The sequence below is a fragment of the Perca flavescens genome, chromosome 13 (genome assembly GCF_004354835.1).
Source record: "Perca flavescens isolate YP-PL-M2 chromosome 13, PFLA_1.0, whole genome shotgun sequence".
NCBI classification, from domain to species: domain Eukaryota; kingdom Metazoa; phylum Chordata; class Actinopteri; order Perciformes; family Percidae; genus Perca; species Perca flavescens.
In genome coordinates this window covers 20,799,067-20,824,810 of record NC_041343.1, presented here as the reverse complement: position 1 = coordinate 20,824,810, position 25,744 = coordinate 20,799,067, and the positions used below count along the sequence as shown (strand labels likewise).

Genomic DNA, 25,744 nt, shown 5'->3' with positions numbered 1-25,744 from the left:
TACCTAAACAACGACTGTTGCAACCTTGTCCTTTACTGGAAATTATTTTCACACTCTCAGATCACTGGGAGCTAGCCTAGCATACCGACAAGCTACATCCGATCCGAACCTCACTGTCTGCTGAACTTGCGCAGAAACATAAAAATAGACGTGACCAGTTTTTTTAAATTGTTTTTGAAAACTAAACATTTAGACAATTTTAGCACAAATTATGAGATTATTTGCCGATTTTTAATAATTCTTCACCAAATTATAATATATTAATTAATTAATGTTTTTTGAGGAAATGTTTTGGGTGGGCCTGTTGAAAAGTGGGTGGGCCTAGGCCCGTCAGGCCCACCCATAACGCCGTGCCTGGTGACACCGTCATAACTATGACATGACACCTGTCATTAATATGAAGGTGTCTTTTTGAATGTTCATGGCTGTTTTCATTACGTGTCATTCGGTAAATGATGACACTTTGAACCCCTGTGTTGTCGTCCCGTCGACCGTGCAACTTTGCTTTTCTGTGTAAAAATATTTACGTACTTTGTTCAATTCTTTGGTCGTCTTTTTTGACACCTTTGTCGCTTTTCCGGATGTTTTGGAAATGTTTTGACGTTTTAGTCACTTTTCAAATTTTTTGGTCACTTTTTCTGATGTTTTTGTTGATTTTTTCTGCGCTTTATCTGACGTTCTTTTAAAATGCTATAAAATGGACTAAAACACCCAAATTCAATGAAAGTAGTGAGCTGATCATTTAATTTACTTGTGAAGAGCGTTGTATGGAACCATACACGTTTTTTCTTTTGACAATTTGGTTGAAAGAAACCCAAATTTCTGATATAGAAACTTTTTGAAGACGGGTCAAATTTGAGGACAACAGGAGGGTTAATGCAAAGTTAGCATTGTTCGAGATGTTTGTGTTATGATAACTTGACATTAACAAAAACAACAATCTCTGTGTTATCACAACCTGACATTAAGCAAGACAATATAACCTGTCAATGTCTTTGTAATGACTACTTGACATTAACTTAGACAACATAACCATAAATATGTCATGGCAGGCCTAATTATCAAAATGTTAAGAAACTATTTAGCTTTATTTGTTAACATTACATTAAACTGTTATCAAGTGGTTGGTTTTCACATTGGCTGTCATGAGACCATTATAATTGTATCATGAATAGTTTTCCTTGACCTCAAGTAAAAGGGCAACAATTTGGACTTGTCATTAAGATGTCATAAAAGTTATAAGACCAGTTTGATGACAGCAAATACAGTATCAAAGTGATTTAATGAGTTTTGGACAGATAACGTTAGCTTCAGGCTAACATTACTTGTTGCTAAAGTAACGGCTAACTGTAGTCTACACTATCCTCCCACGGGGAATTGTATTAACTGACATCCATATCAGCAGTGTCATACAAGGAGTTTCTAACGATGGACTGCACCCTCAGGTCAGCAGACTTTGGTGAGGAGGTAATGATCACCTGGTGTTTTGCCATTTAAAATGGAAACCACTATTATTCTACACCATCTCTTTTTCTCTGCCCATTTCGGCACCAAACTCAGATTGTACTTTGAGTCTCAGGTAGCTGACAGGCAGGAGGGAGGAGGAATATGAAAGAAAGAGAGGGGGAGACTAAGGTGGAGGGAGAGAGAGGGATGGGACTATGAGAGGGAACCAAGGAGAGATAAGAGGGAAGTGTTTAAGCTACAGATGAATGGGAAAGACCATATTTGTCATAAACCATATCTGAAGGCACTAATGTCACATCTTCTCTAAAGGTTACAGACAAAATAAGAAAAACGATCAGCAGCTCAGACAATATATTAGGGCTGCTGTTCATCTAATTCACAAATGTCTTTCTCACTATGGTTTTATTACCTCTGTTACAGCTATTCAGCGAATGAAATATAATTATCCATATGATCTTCATGGACAGGGCCCAAGTTTAAAAGCTTTTGATAGATTATAATATAAGACACTGTAAGAGCTAAACAATGAGATAGCTGTACTAAAATCTTAAAAAAAAAAAAAAAAAAAAAAAAAAAAAATATATATATATATATATATATATATATATATATATATATATATATATATATATATATATATATATATATATATATATATATCTATATATATATTAATAGGAGTTTGTCCATGTCCTCTAGAACAACATATAGAATATAGCAAGACAATATCATTTGTCTGTGCATTCCAAAATCATTACAAATCACTGTTAAAAGACCTCTGTTGCCCTGGTTACAATAATAAACACTAAGGTAGACTGTCAGATCGACACAAAAAACAAACAGCTGTCTCCCATGTTAAGGTCTGATGTTTTGTTGAGCCATCCTTCCATATGCAGGGTGCGTCCAAAATTCCATACTAACATGCTATTTAGTAAGCTAAAACGGGATGTGAGATTTTTTAGGTCCAAAACCTTAGTAGTATGAAACCAATAGTACACGAACTGCATACAGTTTCCGTTAAAATATAAAAAATATAGTGTATGCAATACTAGACACTACGCCGGCATAAATATCCCACAATGCAATGCGGTAGTAACGACAACGTTCATAACAGACAAACAGACAGAAACCGAGGAGCTCTGTAACATCAATAACCCTCTAATTTACATTTCTACATATTTAAATGACTGTTGGTCTAGTTATTTCCTCTTTCCGTAATTCAAGCATTATCTGGCAATGCTGCTATAGTGGAGGACGGCAGGGGTTACCATGGTTACGTCTTCAACGGCAAGGAGGCTCTCAGGATGTGATGTTGAAAATTACCGCTTAGTGTGTCCGAAAAGATACACACTACTGTTTATTCACACAAAAGAGATGTCAGATGCACCCGCAGACTGAGTCACCTACTTCCTCTTTTGCACTCATAATTTCTTCCTTCGCTAGAGGGTTTTGTCACTCAGATGTTTATTCCAAAAGAATCTGCAATAATGCAGTCACAAGTAGCCTTGATTACTAAAAGGATCCAACATGTCGAGCTTAAAAACTTCCTACTTCCTAAACATTTTTGACACTATACACTAACTTTTTTTCACCACAAAATGATTATTGAGATTTGAAGTGGTTTGATTTGGAAATGTTACAGTACCTGTTCAGGAATAAATCAGGTAAAATACCACCTCACCACACCATAAAAAAAACATCCAGCTTAATTAAGTAGTAATTAGGTTGTTTTTTTAAACGCTGACACAGCATAAGTTGCCCAAGTTTACAAAGGGACTTAAATGATGATAAAGCAGAAACCTTCAACACATTAGATTAGACTGTCATTAAAAAAAAATCTGTTCCACAGCAGCAATGTTTTAAATAGAACTACTAATGCATTTAAACTTCATTATCTTAATTACAATTTCTATCAAATGATAGATGTTGTAAGTCACAGTCAAGTTAATATTTAATATTTCACTGGGACAGATTTTCACTCTTATTTTAATTCGCTGTATGGTGGTGGAGATGGGTGTTCAGTTCTCATGAATCCTTAAGCACATGCAGCCACTTGCGGATGGGATGCTACACAGGCTTCCACCTATGACCTCTCCCCTCCTACTCGAATTTCACCTTCAGAAAAAACATCCCTCTCAAAAAATGATGCATGACTGTTTCTACCAACTGCTATCCCAGTCAAAATGAGAACAGCAGCACGGGAATCATGGCAGGGAAATGGCAGGATACTATGCTTTAGAAGTATGATTTTGTTGCAAGGCCCATTTGGCCCATCTTTAAATGGCTTGTGAAGTGACTGTAGTTACTTTATCTAAAACATTAATTCATGTTGGCCAAGAGGTGGTGCTAACAAACACGATTCTGCTTTTGAGTTTTTTTCCCCAAAAACAAGTTAAAGCTTTAGTGCGTAACTTTGTTATACTAATGAAAATCTGTTAAATTCAAGCCATTGCCAAATGAGTCGACACAAAGCTAATTAAGACTTTCAGCTTCACAAAACTCTCTCTGTATTTCTCAGTATGGCTATGTTAAATAGATTGTGTCATCCGGCAACTTTCACGTGCAGAAAATCGAGCGAAGATACTGTAATTACCTCTTCTGGAGAGTCCGTCATGTCTGCTACGTGGAGGAGGTGTGTGGGTGATCACAGAAGGCTTGTATCATGTGGACACGCCAACAGTTTTGTTGTCGTTACTTAGAAATCCTCATGGGGTAGACAGAAACTACGCACTGTAGCTTTAAGAACAGAAGTTAAGGTAAAGATTGAAATAAGACTAAGGGTACTATTTCTCGTGAACTGTGCGGTGCGACGCAGATCGCAGTCCTGCCCAGTGCGTCAGAGGTGTGCCAAGCGCACTCATGCCACTAGCATGGCTAAAAAACCTAAAATGCTCATTTGGGTATTTTTTAAAAGCAAACTAAAGGAACAGTGGGGTCATTGTAGCTAATTTGTGTGTGAGTCACTTTAAACAGATTGCTCTCACAACGGCTCCTACCCCACCTAACACCAGGAACTGATATGTGGACAACACGGTCACCAAACTGCACTGCTCCAGTATGAACAGCTTCACCCAACAATAACATCAAGTGGAAAGGAAGAAAGAAATTAGACACCAGTGTTCATATGAAGGCTGTCAGGAGGATAAAGAAGATTGAGAAAACCCACTAGACCTGATCCTAATTGTAACTCACCACCAAATTACAACGTTAAAGCTCAGAGGTGAGGAGCCCCCACACACAGAGCAGCTCTTACTTGTGAAGAGGAGGACAGAGAGAAAAAGGTGCACTCAGCACCACTGGGTACATAGAACTGTTAACGAGAAACCCACTCCAACCCCAGCAAAAGCATGCCAGTGGGTAAGCATTACACGGCTGGGCTGTCAGAATGTCCAGCCTGAGTCCCAAAGTCAGGAATCAACAACATCTCTGCTGCTACACCCTACAGGCAACATGCAGGACTCCCCAGAGAGGAAAGCTGCAGATGGGTATGACATCCCATGCGACAGCTGTGGGGACCATTACATCAGTGAAGCAGTTTGCCCTGGACAAGACACTGAATGAATTTGAATTATTCAGGTCACGTGACGAAGACTGAACCATCTCCATGACAACTAAGCAAACTCCATGTGCAGTTTGTGGAATGAAACGCTCAATTTGCAGGCTTAGGGTTAGAAAGAAGGGAGTTGTTCTATCCAAATGATAGATCTTTTTATATCTTTCTATTCCAAACCTCTCGGCAGTTGTCATGTCAAAATATGTTAGGCAAACCTGAGACAGGCAAACCTGAGACAGGCAAACCTGTCTTATTAGCATAATAAAAGGATATCAGAGACACATTCATAATCCATCATTGTTAAACCTGGAAGCAATGCAAATGTGCAGTGAAATCTCTCTGAATTGACGTGACCCTTAAACTACTTAGATAGTTCAAATTTAATCAGGCAGTGAATTTAGTCAAAACCAAAAATCCATTTAAATATTTGAAATATTGTTTGATTAAAATGATCAGTGCAGAGGACATTCCTTGCAAGACTCAGTGTACTAGAGTATTATTAAATATATTGGGTTTTATAGTTTAAAACATTTTTAAATTCATGGGAAATGGACCATTTGTTGAAACAACAGCTTTACTCAGGATGCTCTTCTTGAGGATGCACTTCAAATGTATCAGGGAGCACAAAACACAACGCACAACAGGTATGTTCAAAATTGATCTTGGCAGTTTATCCTGTATCTAAGACTGTAATATTTCATATCAATTGTACAGGTTGACAACATGTACCGGTGGTACAAACACAAGCTGGGAATAAAGGCATGCCCAAAAGGTTTCTTTGTCCAAATCAGATTACTTGGCTGAAAAGGCTAGCCATTGAATGTGAAAATAACTCTGATCAGCTGTATAAAAGGAGGAATACAATAGCAGATTTGTGAAAAATCTGAGTGGGCTGATCATTTTTTGGCTGATAACTATGCGCTAACTAACTATATCGATCCATACAGCAACCTGAGCTAATTGATCTGCACACAAGTCTCAACATGTTTGCAGGATGGAAGGAAATGACTGGGCAAGGTCAAGTTTGGTGAGGTGAAGCTTTTTTTTTTTTTTTTTTTCTCTTTTTTAAATTGAATGTCAGTGTGTTCTTGTTTGTTTTGTGCTGTACTGGATACCAGAGTTTTGCTGTTTGTTTCCAAAAATAACTAAAGGAGAAGAGGAAATTGAGGCATCCAAATGCTCTCCATCTAATGGTTTTTCTTGGCTTTTTGAAGAGGCCCTTATTTCAAGAGGGTCTGGCTGCTTTGCAAAGAGAGAAACAGCAGAGGCAGATGTCACTCGGGAAGAGGGAGTTTACTCTAAAATCAAGTAAACAGCCAATCCTTAATCCAATAAAAACACAATGGCGGCCCACAGAAAGCCCAGGATTAGAATGGATGTCCAGCACCTCCAAATGCATAGATTGAAATAGCAGAAGAGATATCTGCATTTGTACATATTTCGATATAATGGCGTCAAATAAAAACAATATTTTTTTCTGTCACCTATAATAGATACTTTTTATGAGAGCTGGTGAGAAAACCCACAGCCATGTGTTAAAGTGGCTTTCAAATAGCCCTTATTATTTGTGCTTTCACTAAACTATTCAAGCATCAAGCAATATTTGATTGAAGTTGTTTGATAAACATGATAGGACCTTAATATTTGAACTTTGACATAAGTCAGTTCTGTTAAAAAGGGATTTCACAGAGATTCGTAAATCTATTACTACATTTGTGTGTAAAGTTCTTCCTAAATTTTTCGTAACTCCCAACAAAAATCAGGTTGAATTACTGAAACTTAAAGCTATAGTGTGTAGTTTCTGTCGCCACCATGAGGAATTCCAAGCAATGACAATAACACTGACAGCGCATCCACATGACGCAAGCCTTCGTGATCGTGCACCACCCCCACCCCTCCTCCACACATTTGCTAGTAGCGTTTATCATTCAAAACAAGATGGACTCTTCAGAAGAGGTAATTAATTATCTTGTAATTTTTGTCTTCTTCGTCTCCAAAGCTGAACGCTGCAGTTTCCCTTTCTCAGTGGTGTCGTAAAGCACATCACTCAAGCTGCTGCGCGCGAATGTCACCGGACTACGCCATTTGTAATCTGGTGTATACATATTGAGAATTACAGAGAGAGTTTTGTGGAGCCGATAGGTTTATTAACTTTGTATCAACTCATTCGGCAATGGTTTGAATGTAACGGATGTTCATTAATATAAAATAGTTGCGCACTGTTGCTTTTAAGGACAATCCTTTTAAGTTTTTCAAGTCTGTCCTAAAACAATACTCACATGCACAGTAAAATACCTTTTAGGCACCGCAATCATTATTCCTTTCTATACTGACCATGTACTGTAGAGATCCCTTCCTAATGTGATTATAATGGAAGTGATGGAGGGGGAAATGCATTTCAAAGTTCAACCAAAGCCAACATGACACTTCGGCAGTCTGAGTTAGTCAAATCAAATGGGTATCTAGTGTTTTTAGTAATTTAATACTCATTCCTTTTGGTACTCTCTCTCTCTCTCTCTACCGGAACTCAGCAAGAATCAAACATTTGGGAAACAAAAAGGAGGACATTTTGCACAAAAGACAAAGGCTAATTTTCAATGAACAGCTGCGCAACTGGCTCCTGATGAAGAGATCCATGTCAGGGGAAGTGTCACACAATGAATGCCAGAAATTCATTAACTTAAATAATAAACTCTTGACACATTTTGCAGATCCTGCACTCTATTGCCATAGATTACCTACCACAATAAGTCTGCAAAGTTTTGCAAATGAATTCCCGGAGGTTTCATGTTTGATTTTTACTCTTGCCGTCTTTCCCAATCTTTCTTGTCCACTTTCCTATCCAGCATTATAATTGGTCTAATAATGGGGTAGATGGCAGCCTGTGGCTGGGGCTCAGCGCTCAGTGTATTCAGTCTAACGCAGTGCTTCTACCTGTCATAGATCTGTATTATTCATCGTAGGGAGAACTGATCGTGCTCTCTCTGCAGGACCCCGCTTCAGGTCACTTTTCACTCAGTTCCATTTCATTATTTTTATTTGAAAGAAAACGCGTGTGTGGGGGACACATTTCTTGTATTTGATAATGTATTTTTCTTTGCTACATTTAAAGCAATTCCAACGCATGAGAAGGAAATATTGTCTGAATATTTTTCTTCCCATCAGCTGTTTACATCTCATTGTTATTATAGCCAAACAAATCCACCGATGACCTTCTGAGAGCTACCACTGTGCATTTATAATAACACGAGCATGCACAATGGGATTATGCCAGGGAAATGACAAAATAACAGGCATCACCTCATATGTATTATAGCAGAGGCAGCTGGATCTTATCGCTGCAGGTTGTTTTAGTCTCAACCTCTTTGGGAAATCTTACTTCACCTTTATCATCCTCAACCCAAAATACAGAACAATACAAAAATACACATACACACAAAGTGCAAGATGCAACACCATAGATATAATATATGTTATGTCAATTAATGAAAACTCTATGTGTGAGCAGGTAAAGTGAAAAGGTTATTTTATATATTTTGTGTTTGCATATTTTAACTGTGTTTTGAAGTGCTCGTAATTATTTACTTATACTGTACGCGTGATTTGTCTGTTGTATTGCTGTGGACGTTGTTTTTTTTGCAGGCTCTTATTTTGTAGGGTTTTGATCTGTGAATTGATGATAACCGGACCTTGCCCCTCCCCTGAGGACACATTAATACTGATGTGGGCCACCTGTTGCGAGGTGAACAGACTATTTAGGTGGCGTTGTCGGCCCTTTTTCTATTTTTCTTGATTTTAAAAGAAAAGCCTGAACCCGCCACAGTTACATATGTATTTGACATTTCTCAATCCTTGACACATTGAATAAGAAGGAACAGAGAGAGAGAGAGAGAGACAGAGAGAGAGAGAGAGAAAGAGAGAGACAGAGAAACACTGCTGGAGCTGGTAAGCCTCTGAACCACCATGCTTGACTGGTTAGAAGAGCAACAAAGCAGTGAGGCAAGCAGTTTGCTATTTTTTATTCTCCCCGTCCAACTATGTCTTTTTGTGTGTGTGTGTGTGTGTGTGTGTGTGTGTGTGTGTGTGTGTGTGTGTGTGTGTGTGTGTGTGTGTGTGTGTGTGTGTGTCTCCTTTTCCCTGTTCGTGTAGCTAATTCTTTTGTGCAAAACAAAAAGCAGTTTACCAACTCTTGCTTGGCTCTGTTGTCTGCTTGCACATTCTATCCACTTAGCCTGTCAAGAGATGCCACCACACAACTATAAACTCTGCGGAAGAGAGTGATGGACCTGCGTTTGTATCAGCAGTGCTAAGATGTTGATGCTTTTCCATCAAGGCGCATTGGCAGGAAATGGAAAAATACAAGACAGAGGAGTGAGAAATGCCAAAACAGTTTGCAAGTTTGGCACAAAACATCAGACTTGAATTTACAATGTGAAAAACAGTATTTTGAAAACAACATAAACAAACACGGGCTTCTACCAACCAATAATGATAAGCTTGATATTACCTATAAGAATTTATCATTTTTTTTAGGCCTGGGCTACTTAGGATGTAAGTTGGAACGGACACCTGCTCCTCTCTTAAAGCTTTAGTGCGTAACTAAGGAGGGGTCATGGAAGACTTGTAATGTGGACGCGCCGACAGTTTTGTTGTCATTACTTAGAATTCCTCATGGGGGCGGCAGAAACTACGCACTATAGCTTTAGTTTAAATACATTGTACATACTGTAGCAAAAGCTACTATTTATCATGGTTGGTGATGGCGCAGTGGATTTGACAAATGCCTTTGGTGTTGGAGATCTGGGTTCAATTCCCACTGCGATACATCAACCAATGTGTCCCTGAGCAAGACACTTAGCCCCTAGTAGCTCCAGAGGCATGCGACCTCTAACATATATAGCAATTGTAAGTCACTTTGGATAAAAGCGTCAGCTAAATGACATGTAATGTAATCATCTTTCCAGTCCACTGATACATTTTCACAGGGCAGAGATGAACACACTCATTGAACACCATGCCGGATGATGTTGTCTCTCATTTATTTTCCTCTCCACACCTCCTCCCCCACTTTGACCTGCATTTCTGATCTCCTCCTGTTTGATTCCCTTATAAAGCTGGGGCTTCCTGGGCCCAGACTGAGTATTGCACCAACCCCTCTCCCACAAAAGTAGCTTTAATTACACATGGTTGTCTGCATGATTACCGAGCACAGATCAAGTATGACACAAAGTCATAGTGACAGAACACGTAGCGAGGGAGGAGAAGCGGCAGAGTGGGAGAGAAATGAAGGTAAGGATGGTTAGAAAATGAGGCAGAAAGAGATGGAGGATGGACCAAGAGAGAAATATTTGTCCTGAGGACCTTAAAAAGTTTAAATCAGATCAGTTTTCATAAAACAAATTATAATAATCTACAGGGTTTGACAGTTACCTTTTCATTGATGAGATTTCTGTCTTTGAAACTACATGGACATGCACTCTAATTAGACCGAGGCAATATTCTGATTATTGCAGCCGTCAAATATCACCTTTACCAGATTTTTTTATTTGCATCAATGTCTTAATCAGAGTATATTGTTCCTGTCAATTACAGGCCAACAATTTTTAGCTAAACAGAAGACTGGCAGGGCACGTGGTGCGTGCCAGACAACATTTGCTTCATGTTGTAAATAGTCCAAAAAAAGCAGCAGAAGTCTTACTTGATTTTCAATATAATTTAAAGTGGATGCTTGTTTCATTTGCTCCACAATAAATGGCACTCTGCAGTTATAGCAGTACCATGACCAGAAAGCACTTCACTTAATACACTACAGTTTTTGACAGAAAACTACTGTAGACAAAGTATATAACCTATTTTAAGTACAGGAGAAGGTTGTAACATAACTTCTGACTTATCTGGCAGAAAACCAGATGCAACGTTCTTGTTCTGACAAATTTGGAATTCGACATAAGCATTCCACAGAAATACGGTTTCAAGCTGTGTGATATTAGACAACAATATGTCATCATTATACGAGGGTAACATAGTTTTTTGACACAATGACCACAACCTGTAACTCATGTACCATACTTCTAAATCAATTCTGCTAAAATACAAGCACATTTCCTGCTTTACACTAAGATTGCGGTTCTAAACCACGCTTTTTTCAAAACACTACACACAATTTAAACTTAAATTGGGCAGACACTACAACCAAACTTGAGCAGATTCACAATAACGTCTATGACCGCAATCTCCATTACACGTACACCTCTTCTGCAAGTTACGGAAGATGCATGTGTGCGGATATAGCTGTATGATGCTACTGTAGGTGAAGCTTCCCCTTTTGCTTGACCAGGGAGAACATTGTATGCAATGTAGAAGCGGTGCTGTGGTCAGACCAAAACAGAAGATTCAGCCTACTTTCATTTTTACTGTATGTAGAACACTTTACACATCAAAATTTGTGTTTGTTGGGATGTATATAGCTTTAATGACAAAAATAGAGGTAAGTGAGCTTACTGGCATGGGGAGAAAAGTCCAAACAGAAGTTAGAGTCCACAGACAAACACGAACAAGGGCATAAAAACAGGTGCAGACAAATAAAGATCCCAGTTAGGTTCAAGTACAGAAACCTCCTGGTACATACAGCTCAAAAGCAAGACATGAAGCAAAAAGGTCTGGTATATGTACTGCAGGGCTGATGAGGGAAAGTGGAAACAAGTGTGAGAGTAGGAAGTAGCTGGATGTAGTCAGCCAGGTCACCGTGATAGGTGTAAAAGTCCGAGGGCACCTGCTGGATGGAAGAAGAATGGCAATGATGGCAAGGAAATGCATGAGCATTGGGGAAGACGGATGTGGCTGAAGGGAAAAATGACCCAAAACTGGCGGACTTTATGGCTGGTAGGCCTGTCATTTAAATCCAACTTGGGTGGTATTAACTTAATATATTTTAGGGAGATTTTGTTTGAAATAGTTAAATATTATCACATATCTGACAAAGCACCACTGTGGAGAGGGGATCAATCACAGCAAGGACTGACATTCAATTTTATGAATAACAATGAAAATGTGGTTACTGAAGTAAAAACAAACACACTAGCAGTTTGGTTTGCAAAAGATGGAGCCACAGACAGGTAAGGTCTGATTAAATATATGCCCATATGTTTTTTATAGTTTGGGCAAACTTCCAAAACAATAAAGTGAAGATTTTCTATTACAGTATTAGTCTGACCAGCACAGACTTTGACCATTTCTGTTGACACCAATACCATACAATACAATGTGTTACTGCTTAGTGGTTGCTGGCTTTTGATTAAATAGTACTATACAGTATTACAATCTATTTCAAAAGTCAAAGTTTCACATACTGTACATGGTTCATATTCAAGTTTAAGACAACAATTCTCTCACCCAATAAGGGGACTGAAGCTAGTTATAGCAAAGTTGGCAAATGACTTAAAAAGGCAGAGATGGTGCAATATAAATGTTCTGGTCGAGAAATGTAAATGTGAATTTAAGTATTCTGAGCCTGTTTTGTTAGGCTGTTGTGCATCATTGTTGGTGCGAGAGCGTTTCCTAGTGGCGGAAATGGGTAGTGCATTTTGTGACGTTACTGTTGTTAACTAGTGGATGAGTTTAGTTCCCACATGTGTCATGGTGAAATATTGCTGTACGGCTGTTCTATACATGTCGGATCCTTGGAGTAGCACGTCCGTAAGTGTTCTTTTGGTTGTTGTATGCAGATATCATAATTAACACTTATGTAATAATATTATAGTTATTAAGCGTTAACGTAGCCCATTCTTTTTCCGTATGTAAGTTATGCTAGCGCTAGCTGCGTGTGTATGCACAGGCTAATATGTACGTGAATGAAAATGTGAAAGGAATATTTGGCTACTTAGTAATTATATTTTTGTTTGTATTCCTTAGTTTTACAAAAAAAGAAAACTGCTTGGAGTGAACTCTTCAATAAATCTCCAACTTAAGAAGACGTCAAACCAGCTTCATTCATTTTCCTTGTTCGCTATCTGCCTAAGCATTGTTAGGACACAACTGCTAGGACAGAATAGTAAAAGGACTTAACACAGCGGGTGAAGATCTCAGAACAGCGTGCACCACGCCAGTATCGGAGTCCCAGCGACAACATGCATTCTCAGAAAGAAGAAAGTAAAACAGACCTAACATTAGAAACTAAGTCATCTGTTAGCTCTTCGTCATGCAAGACTGTTGCATCACCGGCTAGCAGCGCTGCAACTAAAGCGAGGGCAAAAGCAGAAGCACTAAAAGTAAGGAGTGCATATGCGGAGAGGGAAGCAGCCATGTTGAGGGAGAAAGCGCGCATTGAGGAACAGCGGCAGAGAACACTTGCAGAAGCAGAGCGCAATAAAGCAGAAGTGGAAGCAGGGCTCAAGGTATTGCAGTCGGAGAGGGAGGCAGCAGCAGCATCCAGAAAGGCAGAGGTCTATGAAGCTGCAGCAGACTTGGATGAGGAAAGGCGCAATGATTTTGGAGATGAAGAGAGAGCTCAACGCACCAGGGAGTATGTGCAGAACCACACTCCAGTACAAAACGCTCAGCAACCATTTCCTGAATCACAGCATGCACCTATAGAGCCAGATCCCCCCTCCTCATCAGTCACCTCAAACCCCCATCATCACATCAGCTACCCACAGCAAGCACCTATAGAGCCAGATCCCCCTCCTCATCAGTCACCTCAAACCCCCCATCATCACATCAGCTACCCACAGCAAGCACCTATAGAACCAGATCCCCCTCCTCATCAGTCACCTCAAACCCCCTATCACCACGTCAGCTACCCACAGCATGCTGGTACGGGATTTGAGCGCCAGCAGAACAGTGCGACACAGAGGCAGCCTGCTGCACTCCCTCCTCTTAATGTCTCATCAGAAGGCTACACCAACATGCCGCCTCAGATGCCTGATTTCGCCACCTATTTGATAAGGAGAGAGATGGTGAGTTCCGGGCTGACCCAATTTGACGACCATCCCGAAAATTATTGGGCATGGAAAACCTCATTCCAGAACATCACATGTGACCTCAACTTGACGCACAGAGAGGAACTCGACCTTCTCGTCAAATGGCTCGGCCCAGAGTCATCCACCCAGGCTAAACGAATCAGGTCAGTGCATGTAACCAGCCCTGCGAACGCGGTCAAAATAATATGGCAGCGACTAGAGGAGTGCTACGGGTGCCCTGAGGTCATCGAACATTCTCTGCTGAAAAGGCTGGAAGATTTTCCACGCCTCACAAACAAAGATCCTCGTCAGTTAAGAGAGCTTGGCGATCTGCTACTTGAATTGGAGTCTGCTAAGTGGAGTGGTCTTACACCTGGGCTTGCATATCTCGACACCGCACGAGGTGTTAACCCAATAGTTGAAAAACTCCCCTTCAACCTGCAGGAAAGATGGGTGACACAAGGCTCCAGGTACAAAGAGGATTACAAGGTAGCTTTTCCACCCTTCAGCTTTTTTGTACAGTTCATTTGCAACCAAGCAAAACCAGAAACGACCCAAGTTTTGCATTCTCATCATCCAACTATTCAAACAGCCAGAGGCCAGACAGAACAGCTAAATTCAACAACAAGCCGTCTGTCTTTCAAAAAAAAAAAACCGAGGTGTCAGCCGCAGCTTCAAGCTCCTGAACAACCAGCCTGAAAGGAGAACTGACGAGCCAGATAAACATTGCCCCATCCATAACAAGCCCCACCCCCCTTTTTAAGTGTCGGACCTTTAGGAACAAGCATCTAGACGACAGGAAAGCATTTCTAAAAGAGAACTTCATCTGTTATCGATGCTGTGCTTCTACTAGACACCTTGCAAAGGACTGCAAATTGTCTGCAAAATGCAGAGAATGTGACAGTGATAAACATATATCCGCACTCCATCCTGGGCCTGCCTCCTGGTCAGCTGAAGAAACCAAATGTGAACCAGAGCAAAACAGAGCAGAGAAGAATGACGAGCCCTTTAATGTCACCTCAAAATGCACCGAGGTATGTAGTAACTCTCGTCAGCCCAGATCATGCTCTAAAATCTGTCTGGTGAAAGTTTACCCCTCAAACCAGCGTGAAAAGATGAGGCGTGTCTATGCAGTGTTGGACGAACAGAGTAACAGATCATTGGCTAAGTCACAGTTCTTTGATCTTTTTTCGGCATTGAAAGTAACTCCTCTCCTTACACTCTGAGGACATGCTCTGGCACAGTCGAGGACGGCGGGGAGAAAAGCAAGTAACTTCACTGTAGAGTCACTCGATGGAGAAACCACAGTGATGCTCCCTACCCTCATAGAATGTAACACAATGCCTGATGACAAAGAGGAAATCCCGACACCAGAGATAACACAGCTCTTTCCTCACCTCGCTCCAGTGGCTGGCAAGATCCCACCTCCTGATCCCAGCGCTCAGATCCTTCTACTCCTGGGAGAGACGTCTTAAGTGTGCACAAGGTACGTGAGCAACATAATGGCCCCAACAACACTCCATACGCACAACGCTTAGATTTGGGCTGGGTCATTGTAGGAGAGATCTGCCTGGATGGAGCTCACCAGCCTACTGATGTTAATGTCTACAAAACAAACATACTCCCGAATGGCAGAGCCTCATATTTCACACCATGCCCCAAAAGCATCCATGTCAAAGAGCAAGCAAGTTCTCAATCTCTCCAGTACTTACCAGACGTGCCGCATTACTCAAGACCCTCAAAGGGCTCCAGCGCTGACACAAGCTGTATCGGAGACAGTGTTTTCTTAAGGATGGCAGGCGAAAAAAACAGCCCTGTCAATTGAGGATAAAATCTTCTTGGATTTAATGAAAAAAGAAGTGTATCTCGCTGAAGACAACCACTGGGTGGCGCCATTGCCTTTCCGCTCACCACGAATCCGGCTTCCTGATAACAAAGAGCAAGCGAAACAAAGGCTATTCTCGTTACAGCGCACCTTTCAAAAGAAACCAGGAATGAAAGAACATTTCTTTGACTTCATGCAAAAGGTCATCGAAAATCACCAAGCAGAACCCGCTCCACCTCTGAAACCAGGTGAGGAATGTTGGTATTTGCCAATATTTGGCGTCTACCACCCCCAAAAGCCCAACAAAATAAGAGTGGTGTTTGACTCGAGTGCCCAGTATAGTAACATCTCACTCAATGACGTTCTGCTGACGGGCCCGACCTCAACAACACATTAATAGGCGTCTTGCTGCGTTTCCGAAAAGAACGGATTGCCATTACAGCGGACATCGAGCAAATGTTTTACTGTTTCAAGGTAAAGGAAGATCACCGCAACTACCTTCGCTTCATGTGGCACAAAGAAAACTGCCCTGACGAGGAGATAATTGATTACCGAATGACTGTACATGTCTTTGGAAACAGTCCGTCACCAGCTGTTGCCATATATGGATTGAGATGCACAGCAGAGCGTGGTGAAGCAGAGCATGGAACAGACGCTAAAGAATTTGTGCTCCACAACTTTTATGTTGATGACGGCATTACATCTGTTCCCAGTGAAGAGGAAGCTGTTGATCTCTTAAAACGCACACAGGAAATGCTGGCAGAGGCAAACCTGAAACTCCACAAGATGGCCTCAAACAGCGCCACAGTCATGGAGGCCTTTCCACCAGAGGACAGAGCGAAGGACCTCAAAGACCTGGATTTGAACGCTGATCCGCTGCCTCTCCAGCGCAGTCTTGGTGTAAGCTGGAACCTTAAAAACGACTGTTTCACATTCAAGGTGTCAAGAGAGGTCAAACCATTCACACGAAGAGGAGCACTGGCCACTGTCAATAGTCTGTACGACCCCTTGGGGTTTGTTTCCCCATCACTATGCATGGAAAGGCTCTAGTGAGAGAATTCACATCAGTACAGCAAGAATGGGACACACCTCTCCCAGCAGACAAAAGGGCACAATGGGAAGCATGGACTACATCTCTTACTGACCTTGAACACCTGCATATCGCAAGACAGTATGTTCCAGTCTCTCTCTCACAGGCTCAGTCTAAGGAGCTCTGTGTTTTTTCAGACGCATCTGTTCTGGCCATAGCTGCTGTTGCATATCTGAGAGTCATAGATTCAGATGGACAATGTCATGTGGGGTTTGTGATGAGCAAATCTAAGCTGGCTCCATTTCCTGCTCACACTGTCCCACGGCTGGAGCTTTGTGCCTCAGTGCTCGCTGTTGAACTCATGGAGCTAATAAAGGAAGAGTTGGACACAGAGCTGCGCATCAAGTTCTACACAGACAGCCGTGTAGTACTCGGCTACATTCACAACACCACAAGGAGATTTCACATGTATGTGGCCAACAGAGTAACACGCATAAGGAAATCAACCACACCGAGCCAGTGGCATTATGTCCGCACGGACCTGAACCCAGCTGATCATGCTACCAGGATTATGCCGCCGGCTCAACTGCACCTCACCAACTGGTTCTCCGGTCCTAAGTTCCTCACACAGCCAGATGCTCCAGAAGACACTGACGCAGGGTGTTTTCAGCTTGTAAACCCGGACCTAGACATTGAGATCCGAACTCAGGTAACTACATTGGCAACCTCAATTGCTAACCACAGTCTGGGCTCAGACAGATTCCAGCGTTTTTCAAGCTGGAAATCTCTTTGAAAGCTGTTGTTATACTTACCCATGTCGCAAAGTCATTCTCTCAATCCTCACGCACAGAAACCTGTGGAAAATGGCATTACTGCACAAGGCCTTGCATATCCGAGCACACACAAGCGAAATCTACAGTTATTAAAGCTGTGCAACAAGATGTGTACAAAGACGAGTTCAAGAGCCTAACAGAAGATGGGAAAGTGTCACCACACAGCTCACTCAAACAACTTGACCCCTTTATTGACAACGAAGGACTGCTGAGGGTTGGTGGGCGTGTGCGCAAAGCAGACCTCTTTGACCAAGAAAAGCATCCTTTAATTATACCACCCAATCATCACGTAGCTACTCTACTTGTTCAACATTATCACAGCCAAGTAGCCCACCAAGGCCGCCATTTCACTGCGGGCGCAGTACGCACAGCAGGACTGTGGGTTGTCGGTGCCAAAAAGCTCATATGCAGTGTCATTCACAGATGTGTCATGTGCAGAAAGCTGAGAGGGAGACTGGAAAATCAGAAAATGTCAGATCTTCCTGCAGACAGGTTGTCTGTAGATCCTCCATTCACACACACCGGGCTAGATGTGTTTGGCCCATGGAGTATTGTGGCACGTCGAACAAGAGGGAGCAGCGTTGAAAACAAAAGATGGGCTGTCGTATTCAGCTGTTTAAGCACCCGAGCAGTTCACCTGGAGGTGATAGAGGCAATGTCGGCGTCAAGTTTCATAAATGCCTTGCGCCGCTTCTTGGCTATCAGAGGGCCAGTTCAACATCTGCGTTCAGACAGAGGGACAAACTTCATCGGTGCCTGTGGAGAACTGCAAATCAACACAGAGGACACAGAGATAAAAAACTTCATGCTAGATCGAGGCTGCACCTGGTCATTTAATGCACCGCACTCATCGCACATGGGAGGAGCATGGGAAAGGATGGTTGGGGTCGCACGCCGTATCCTTGATGGTCTCCTGTTGAAAGAGAGAGCTACAAGACTCACACATGAGGTTTTGACTACACTAATGGCTGAAGTCATGGCCATCATGAACTCTCGACCTTTGACCCCCGTCTCATCAGATGCAGAAATGCCTCAAGTTCTCTCACCAGCAATGCTGTTGACTCAAAAAGCCAGTGTTGCACCTGCTCCACCAGGAGATTTTAAGATTGACCACCTACACAAAAGCCAGTGGCGTCAGGTCCAGAGCCTAGCAGACTGCTTCTGGAAAAGATGGAGGCAGGAGTACTTGGCCACGCTGCAGCCTAGGAGGAAGTGGACGGAGGTCAGACCGAATCTTCAGGAAGGTGACGTTGTCCTGATTAAAGACTGTCAGGTGAAACGCAATGAATGGCCGGTCGGGCTCATCACAAAGACCATACCAAGCAGTGACAACAGAGTTCGTAAGGTCATGGTGAAGACTGTCAAGCAAGGAACTGTAAAAGAGTACTTAAGACCTATTAACGAGTTAGTTGTGCTTCTACCCAACGCTAATAATTAATGGGGGGAATGAGAAATAATAATATAGTGGCATAATAGTCATTACGCCAGGCGGGGAGTGTTCTGGTCGAGAAATGTAAATGTGAATTTAAGTATTCTGAGCCTGTTTTGTTAGGCTGTTGTGCATCATTGTTGGTGCGAGAGCGTTTCCTAGTGGCGGAAATGGGTAGTGCATTTTGTGACGTTACTGTTGTTAACTAGTGGATGAGTTTAGTTCCCACATGTGTCATGGTGAAATATTGCTGTACGGCTGTTCTATACATGTCGGATCCTTGGAGTAGCACGTCCGTAAGTGTTCTTTTGGTTGTTGTATGCAGATATCATAATTAACACTTATGTAATAATATTATAGTTATTAAGCGTTAACGTAGCCCATTCTTTTTCCGTATGTAAGTTATGCTAGCGCTAGCTGCGTGTGTATGCACAGGCTAATATGTACGTGAATGAAAATGTGAAAGGAATATTTGGCTACTTAGTAATTATATTTTTGTTTGTATTCCTTAGTTTTACAAAAAAGAAAACTGCTTGGAGTGAACTCTTCAATAAATCTCCAACTTAAGAAGACGTCAAACCAGCTTCATTCATTTTCCTTGTTCGCTATCTGCCTAAGCATTGTTAGGACACAACTGCTAGGACAGAATAATAAAGATCTTATTACTTCAAGAACAGTGGCCTGAGTCTGCAGAGTAACTGAACCAAACGTGAATACACATGAACATTATGAACAGTTGATATTATAAGCACAACCTTATCAAATCCCACCTCCTTGATGTTATTTAACAATGTCTGAGTTATCTCTTCACTAAGTCATGTACCCCCCTGCTTAATTGGGGCTCGGGCTGGTTATTTATTGAAAAACAAATCTTGGAAATTACCAAAGTTTTTAAGATTACCAAATAAGAAACTGGCCCGTCTGGGCCAAGGATTGTGCATCTGTTTGATGGAACAGGTGGCCGGCTAGCGTTAGCTTTACACCTAGCTAGCTCATAGTCCAGCCCCGTCCAGCCCTCGTTCCGCGTTTCACCACTGTCGAGGTCCCTTTCCCCGGCTATTTTCATAGGTGTTGGTCCGGTAGCAAGTGAAGCTCGCGTAGTGTGTAGGGATGGCGAAAACTAAAAATTTTCTTGACCGGTCACCGGGCCTCATTAACCGGTTGAAACCGTTTAGTTTAAAATATGCTACGCTATTTGAAATAACAGCTATTTCGAGCCGCGCCTGCAATTTCTCAACTCTGTCGCATCTCTCTCACACACTCACACACACACACACACACACACACACGGCACCGCCCTTCCACTCACGTTACGTTTTTTAAATCCCCTACAGCGCGAAACAAGTCCCGCAAATGCGGCGCAGAGGAGCTTATATGTAATCGGAGGACAAATGGCTCCTTAGTTTCAAAATAGTTTGGGTACAAGCTAGGTGATCGCGTTTAAAATAAAGTCGTTTGTCTAGCGTTAGAAGCTCATTAGAAACATTGCCGCGGCTCATTTGAGAAAATGATAGCTCCAAAGAGACGCCGCTTTAGTTTGAGTGTAGTGCTAACAATAATAAATATGATGATCATCATCACCTTATCTGTTACCACTGAAAAACAGATGTAATGGGTTTCCAAATATAAGCCCATCTTATGCGGAATATTGCCTAATAGACTGCAACAGGATACAACCAATGGATAAAACAGGCACCTTCAGAATGCGTAAAACAGGCGATTAGGCCTAACAAAATTAATTGTTTGGTTCCGGTTTCCGACCGACCCTGTCAATTAATGTGCGACCCAAATTTATTTTATGAGCTTGGGGAAGAAATGATACTAATTAAACAAATACACAAATAAAAAGTTTAAGGCGATCTATAATTACATTTTCGTACAGCACTCTTGCGATGCAAGATGCCCGTTTTCCTCCAGCACTGCTGGAAGAGGACCCGATGTCGCCGCAGCGGCACTTAACTTTGCCGTGTCCAGTTTTACGGCAGCAGCAGCGTGAGGACGGCGCCTTCAACCAGCCCTCACCGGCCACGGCGGCCAGCTACAGCGCTACTGCGCCGCCGGGGAGCTTCAACACGTTAAACAGGGCAAATGTAACCACTCATGAACTATATGTTGTGTTTAATGTCGTTCAAGAGGATGGCAACGTAGCAAGCAAACCCGATCAAATGAAAGGTAAACCCCCTTTAGAGTGCTCTAACGTTACAGCAAGTCCCTGGGGCTCATTGGAGGTGGCTAACAGCCGTGAAGCTAATGACAACTTCACAACACAATACATTTGGATACAAGCGTTGCATTATGGAAGATAGATGGGATTCTGAACAGCGATGCACACGCGCGCACACACACACACACACACGCACACACACGCACACACACACACACACACACACACACACACACACAACGATAGCAGAAACGATAGCTACAGCTTATACATTATTTACTTCCGCTGGCGCAGATGAACTAACGGTACACTCAATTCAATTTCAATTTTCAATTCAATTTTATTTATAGTATCAAATCATAACAAAAGTTATCTCGAGACACTTTACAGATAGAGTAGGTCTAGACCACACTCTATAAATTCCAAAAGCCCAACAATTACAGTAATTCCCTCAAGAGCAAGCATTAGCAGTGGCTATTGCGACAGTGGCAAGAAAAAACTCCCTTTTAGGAAGAAACACTCGTTAACTGTAAGAAGCCTACAATAAACCCTCCATGATTAAAGAGTCAATATTTATGCACGTGAATTACATGTTTTCAATTTATTAAGCTAACTGTACATGTAGTAACAGGTAGGCTATGTTATGAAAATATTGAGTATCCATCGCTACTGTAAAGGCAAAAAAAAATCCTACTTATCCTTTGCTGCCACTGGGAAAAAAAAATAAAATAAAATAAAATAAATTCCCTATCGACCCATGACCTCAACAGACAACAAACCGGAACCAAACAATTTTTTTTTTATGCCTTATGAAAGATTTTGCGTGAGGGATTATTTCACTTCACAAAAAAAAAATATTGGAATGAGATGGCTAACTGTAAGTAGCGTTTATTCCAATATCTATAATTGCCTAATTTAGAGATCACTTTTTTTTTTAACCGACTAACAATAATTTTGACCGGTTAACGTTGAAACGGTCAACCACCGGTCAAACGGTCATGGTTAACATCCCTAGTGTCGAGTATTCCGTCTGTACTAAAGTTTCCTGCATATTCTCCCATCTGTACCAATGTATCCCGGTGGTACACATGTGCAGTAGTTTGAATGCACATAATTGTTGTAAAAGTTTTCTGCTGAGAAGCTTGTTTAGCGAAGATTCAAGATGGCTGACGCTCGTGGGATTGGTTTAGCAATTCAGAGAATGGGTTAGGTTTAGAAAATAATCAAACTATACCCAATGTAAACAAGATAAGAAACTTGTCTAATCTTGGATGTTATATTGTCATTAGACAACAATACAAGGAAATTGTGATGTACTCCCTGATATTAAAAACAATATAAAATAAAGTCAAGAAAAGAGCAGTACTCAATGTGCTATAATAATGTATGCTGGGTGTTGGTTAAAACACTCACCACGACTGGGATAGTAAGGCAAGGGATTTCTTCTAGGACCACTTCAGTAGTGTGTCGACAAATGTAGTGTGCTCTGTTTTTTTCTGAAGATTTTGGCAAATTATATCCACATTGGACCTCAAGTTTTGGCACTCTCGCTTGATTGCTGCAATATGCTGGCCAATGCTTATTTGGTCCTCTCCATCCTATATTACATTTTTATGACTATTTATTTTAATGATTGTTTTTTTTTATTGTCTTTTATCTATTTTGTTGTTATTTATATTTATTTTCTTTATTATTACTTTTTCATCAATTTTACTTCTTGTGTGAGTTAGTCTCCAGTTGTTTTACTGCTTGTATTTGTGCTGTCTTATTGTATTTATAATAATGCAATAATGCAAATATTATTTGTTATGTTGGCTCTAAATTTCTGTTATGGATTAGTCAGACTCGCTACGGTGGCGAGGCATACAGTAGCCATGTTAGCTCTAATATTAACTTTGGTTACATCGGCAAGGATATATGAAATATTTTACTGTCATTGCCACTGACAGTAGCCTACCACTTTCAAGCAGCATCTGCCATTAGGACTATAATGTGCCAGTGGAACAGTGGCTTAACACTCCAGGGATTGGCTTATACCACTGTACCACTAGTGGCATACCATTAGCCACATTTTGTACTCATCAATCCTATTTATTAGGCTGTGTCTGCTTTCCAGGGCGTTGCTATAGTGTGGGCTGCTTCCAATCCTTCCTTGTATTATTTAAAATAAAGACAGACACATTTTAAATAGCTTGATATAAAACTTTGCTCCTAGCAGACTTGTTCATGCAGCTTTGCAACCGCACAATAAGGAGCACGTGGGGTGGGATAACACGGGTATATGCATTGTATGTCAAATTAGTTGGCAGATCGAATGCCAGATTTCTTTTATTTAAAGGTCTAATATGTAATATTTGTACTGTAATAAATCCAAAAATGACACCAATGCCTCATCAGATATTAAGGAAACATGTTAAACTGAAATACTATCTTTTCTGACAACAATGCTAATGTCAGTATTTTTTCTTTTTGAAATTTACATTCCGTGACGGAATTTATGTTTATGTTTTGATCTGTGTGTTGTTATCAACGGCCCAGTTTGACAGGCAGGCCGGGTTGCCAGATATACTTGTAAAAACGTAAACCCAGCGCGCTACAGCTGTAACGGTAGTACAGCCATGAAAGCAGCAAACAAACGAACAGGATCAACGGAGATAGATTCTACATGACATAAAAAAAGAAAACAGCATAGGGTGACCATATTTTGATTTCCAAAAAAGAGGACACTCGGCCTGGCCTCGAGACAAATCCAGACAGTGGTGATTCTCAGAGGTTAATGAACATGCTTTATTATGCCTCAATTGTGCAAAAATAACTTATGCCTCAATTGTGCAAAAATAATAGCTCTCTTTTAAAATAAATAAATAATATGAAATAATGTTCTAAATATGACCTCTTCTGTGTTAGAAAATCCAGCTTCAACAAAATATCTCTTAATACCTTTTCAATGTAATAAGATAAATAATAAAGACACGGTCCCGACTTGTGCGCTAGTGTGTGGGTCGAGACGGCGTGTGTGTGTGTGTGTGTGTGTGTGTGTGTGTGTGTGGGGAGTGGGTGATATAGAGCGGGGGGGAAGTGAGAGTGACAGCGAGCGAGTCCTACCGACTCTAGAGTCATAGTGAGAGAAACAAAGTGTCGCCCCTGTGTTTTCTGACCACGGTGGGAAATCTTTAGCAGGAAACGCTTCGGCATTTTGTGTGTAATGCTGCTCCGCTGTCTGCCCTGGTCCCTGTGTATGTGCGCGTCGCAGAGCCGCTCACAAGGCAGCCTCTTGGGAATTACATTTTTTGTCATTTCACCATTTGTGTACTTACATTGAATTATATAGCTAGAGTACCCGAGTTGGTTACTCGCAAAAACAATTGAGACATGGCCAGTAAAGTGATCCCGACTGGTCCTGGCTAATGCCGCCATGCTAACCCTGCTAACTGCTAACGTTACCGGGAGGACCAGGCAAGCAGCCCATGGCTGTTTACAGCGTGTAGCCTCTTCAGCGGCTTGAGCCGACAACGGTGAGTTATTTTAAACCACGAGAGGGGGGCTGTAAATCGGAAAGAGGGGACTGTGAGTTTGCAGTGTGTTTAGTGATTGTTGGCGTAATTCTAAGCCAATGAAGTGTGTTCCGTCGGCAAGGTAGTGGTATTTTTAGCGTTTCGTATTGTAATTCTAAGCCGAGGAAGTGTGCCTGACTGGTGTGTGGAGAGGACAGTGAGGTTGTTGTGTTTTTAACGGTTCATACTGTCATTTTAAGCCGAAAAAGTGTGTCTGTCAGTTGGTTACAGAGCTCCGCGTGAGCACGGGCTTTTATGACTGTCAATATAGCCAGCATCTACCGTTAGCTACTCCGCTGTGCTGTGGAGTAATGTCTGGCTATGTGAGACTAGCATCTACCGTTAGCTACTCTGCTGTGCTGTGGAGTAATGTCTGGCTATGTGAGACTAGCATCTACCGTTAGCTACTCTGCTGTGCTGTGGAGTAATGTCTGGCTATGTGAGACTAGCATCTACCGTTAGCTACTCCGCTGTGCTGTGGAGTAATGTCTGGCTATGTGAGAAAAGCATCTAGCAACATTGTTGTGAATGCTGCGGTCTCAGCCTGGCAACCTCCGTGAACTTCGAGTCTGGTCAGGAGGGGGCGGGGGAAACGACTCTCCAGTATTTTGAATTGGTAGTGCAGTAACTATTTTAACTGCTAGCTGCCAGTATTACATACAATATTACATATTGCACCTTTAATTAATGCTAATAATTTTCTCTATAAACCACATTAATGATTCCATTTTCAACTTCTCCAAATTAATCCAACTAGCTGCATAAACTACAGTCTGTAGTATGTGTGTGTGTGTGTTTTAGTGTGAAAGAGAAAGAGAAAGAGAGAGATAAAAAGATCATAATTTCTTTGAAATCATAATTAGTGACATAACACGCGAGTGTTAGCTAAATTCCTAATAATTATCTGTGCTGTAAAAGTTTTTTTAAGAACC

The 25,744-nt window shown here is 41.4% G+C and overlaps 1 protein-coding gene across 3 annotated transcripts in view; it reads right to left on the bottom strand.

The window, feature by feature from the left end:
* The window catches only part of grxcr2 (glutaredoxin and cysteine rich domain containing 2), a 38,512-nt gene extending 15,796 nt beyond the window's left edge, over positions 1–22,716 (bottom strand). Inside the window, exon 1 of one of the 3 annotated variants that reach the window (XM_028596490.1) lies at positions 22,672–22,716. Coding sequence is in view for 2 of the 3 variants with exons in the window: in XM_028596487.1 (XP_028452288.1) it covers positions 4,061–4,081 (21 nt within the window). In the remaining variant the exon portion in view is untranslated. Of the gene's footprint in view, positions 1–4,060; positions 4,121–11,521; positions 11,643–22,671 lie in introns of those variants that run through there. The other 2 variants (XM_028596488.1, XM_028596487.1) reach the window with 2 other exon arrangements.
* Between the last annotated feature and the right edge of the window lie 3,028 nt (positions 22,717–25,744).